At 31.1% G+C, this 2547-nt stretch overlaps 1 protein-coding gene across 1 annotated transcript; it reads left to right on the top strand.

The window, feature by feature from the left end:
* Positions 1 to 397: 397 nt before the first annotated feature.
* LOC101220321 (transcription factor MYB24) lies at positions 398 to 2251 on the top strand. The gene is made up of 3 exons (XM_004150986.3): positions 398 to 662; positions 743 to 872; positions 1502 to 2251. Exons 1-3 carry the CDS (start codon positions 491 to 493, stop codon positions 2031 to 2033), a joined length of 834 nt encoding a protein of 277 aa, XP_004151034.2. The 5' UTR covers positions 398 to 490; the 3' UTR covers positions 2034 to 2251.
* The last annotated feature ends 296 nt before the right edge of the window (positions 2252 to 2547 follow it).

Raw genomic sequence — 2547 nt, 5'->3', positions numbered from 1 at the left:
AACACACCCTAATAATTTTCTTACTTGAAGAACGTCACAAACCATTGTGATGATTTGAAATGAAAACTAAATAATTTGTTGATAATTGAATAGGAAATTTAAATGAGAATAGACATGAATTCTAAGACAAGAGGGGGAGAGAGAAGCTAAGGATATGTCTTGACTAGGTTCAATGTTCATTGATTTTAACAAAAAGGTTGTCTCAAAGAACCAAAATCAAAGTTGAATAATTAGCTCACATTTCCCCATTTCAGAAAATTCCAACTTCCACGCAATGTGCAAAAATAGCAACAAAACTAGCCTTTTTTTTCCATTGACAATATTGCTAAATTGTTTTTCAATTGATTCATCTCTCTCTAATGGCTTTTTATTTAGATGTTTTCTCATTCTTTTCCCTCTATAAAATCCTTTGCTATTCCATTTGTTTATTTTCACATATCTCTCAACAATAATATCTATTTATAATATCCTCTTTCTCTTTATAGATTTTATGATCTCTATGGCAAATTTGTCGATTAAAAGTGAAAATTATAAAAAGGCAAGCGAGGAAGAGATTAGTGAACTAAGGAGAGGGCCATGGACTATTGAAGAAGACACATTGTTGATTCGTTATATTGCTGTTCATGGAGAAGGCCAATGGAATATATTGGCTAAACAAGCTGGTATTTTCCTCAACCCTTCTATTTTCCCTTTAATTTTACTTATGTTTTATCCTTTTTTTTTCAAACATTTGTTGTTTTAGGACTCAAGAGAACAGGAAAAAGTTGTAGACTCAGATGGTTGAATTACTTGAAACCCGACGTTAAGCGTGGGAACCTCACTCTTCAAGAACAACTCCTCATCCTCGAACTCCACTCCAAGTGGGGTAATAGGTATATATTTCCATGATACATGTATGAACATGTTTGAATGTGATTTTGAAAATGGTTAAAATCAAATTTTTATATAAAAAAATGGCATGAAACATGGTTTTAATATCTCAAAATTGATTTTTTTTCGTGTGTTTATTATTATAAACCATGATTAAAAATGAAAATTAAAAGTCAACTGAATAATTAAGAATTTTAGAGAATAAAAACAAATACATTTATAAAAAAAATTAGCACTTAGAAAAAATATATGTTTAATAATTGACTTTTTAAGTGTTTAAAAATGTGCATTCAAAATAAATGTTTATATAAAATCACTATTGTTATTATAAAAATAATTTTGAAACATGTCACTATTGAAAATCGATTTAATATTTGATTTGACAATTTCAAATGCAACTGTATATCATTTAAAAATAGATCATCTTAGAATGCTTCAAAACATGTTTCAAAGTAATTTTGAATATGACAAAAATGTGATTCTAACATTTTTTACATTTTTAAAACCACTTCCAAACATACAAAACATAGAGAGAGTTTAGTTTTCAAAAGCAATTCTAGTAAATGTGCTTTCTTTTAATAACACTTCTTTCGAAAAAGTCAATTTCAAACTCATTTCCAATGATTCGCAGGTGGTCAAAAATTGCACAACATCTACCCGGAAGAACGGATAACGAAATCAAGAACTATTGGAGGACAAGAGTTCAAAAACAGTTACGCCAGCTTAAAGTTGAGGCAAACAGCAAGAGATTTTTGGATGCAATTCATCATTTGAGTATGCTAGAAGCCATGGACCAATCCTCTAACTTCTCCCTCAATTTTCCTCCTCCATCAGCTCTTCAAAACACAACATCACCGAACTCGTTTGAAACTGCCATTCATCCGTTCAACGACCACATGGGTGATGCCGCTCCTCTTCGGGTGCCATGTTCAGTCAGCCAATGGCCTGAAATCTCACAACCCCCACCAAATTCTTGTGATGAATTTGAGGAAGCTTGGAGGTTGAACATGGTGGAGATGCAGAAGCAAAAACAAGAGCCAGTTTGTTCATTGGGTGCTTGGGAAATTGAAGATTGTGATGTCCACATGGCAGCACCTGATTGGCTGATGGAAGATTCAATGGTTGAAAACTTATGGAGTTTGGAGGATCATCACCTGATATAATGATATTATGTAATGCTTGTGCTCACTCTTCACTGTCATGAGATTTTTTCTTTTTCTTTTTTTTGAGGGGTAACCTTCTAACTTTTCTATGTAATCTTTTTAGATTTTAAAAATTAAAAAGGGTGTAAGTTTTTAGGTGTTAGGAGAAAATGAATTAATCAATATATAGCTTTAGTCCTTTTAATTACAAATATATTAAGGGTGTCGTTCGACTTTAACTTTTCAAGTGTGTTTAATTTTGAAACAAGTCATTTAAAAAAAATTAAAGTGTTTGACAACTGCATCCACACAATAACTTTTTAAATCGTTTTAATTAAAATAGTTTAAATAAAATTAACTATTATTTTCGAAAAACATTTTTTCTCTAGTAAATTCAAATCTACCCTAAATTTAAAGGTAAAGCTTTAACACGTGACGAAGGAAATACATGACAAGTAGTCTAAACTTCTAGGCAACAAGAAAGATAGAAATCAAGTTTGTATTCGCTTCACTCAAATGTCAGACAATATCGAGA

Source organism: Cucumis sativus, chromosome 1 (genome assembly GCF_000004075.3).
Source record: "Cucumis sativus cultivar 9930 chromosome 1, Cucumber_9930_V3, whole genome shotgun sequence".
Lineage (NCBI taxonomy): Eukaryota > Viridiplantae > Streptophyta > Magnoliopsida > Cucurbitales > Cucurbitaceae > Cucumis > Cucumis sativus.
Note: the sequence above shows the minus strand (reverse complement) of the source record. Positions and strands in the feature narration are given on the sequence as shown.

Excerpts from the sequence above, each read along its gene's own strand:
- LOC101220321 (XM_004150986.3), top strand. The coding sequence starts at position 491 with ATGATCTCTATGGCAAATTTGTCGATTAAAAGTGAAAATTATAAAAAG. Across the intron at positions 663-742 it reads TATATTGGCTAAACAAGCTG|GACTCAAGAGAACAGGAAAA; the intron begins GTATTTTCCTCA and ends TTGTTGTTTTAG. Across the intron at positions 873-1,501 it reads CACTCCAAGTGGGGTAATAG|GTGGTCAAAAATTGCACAAC; the intron begins GTATATATTTCC and ends AATGATTCGCAG.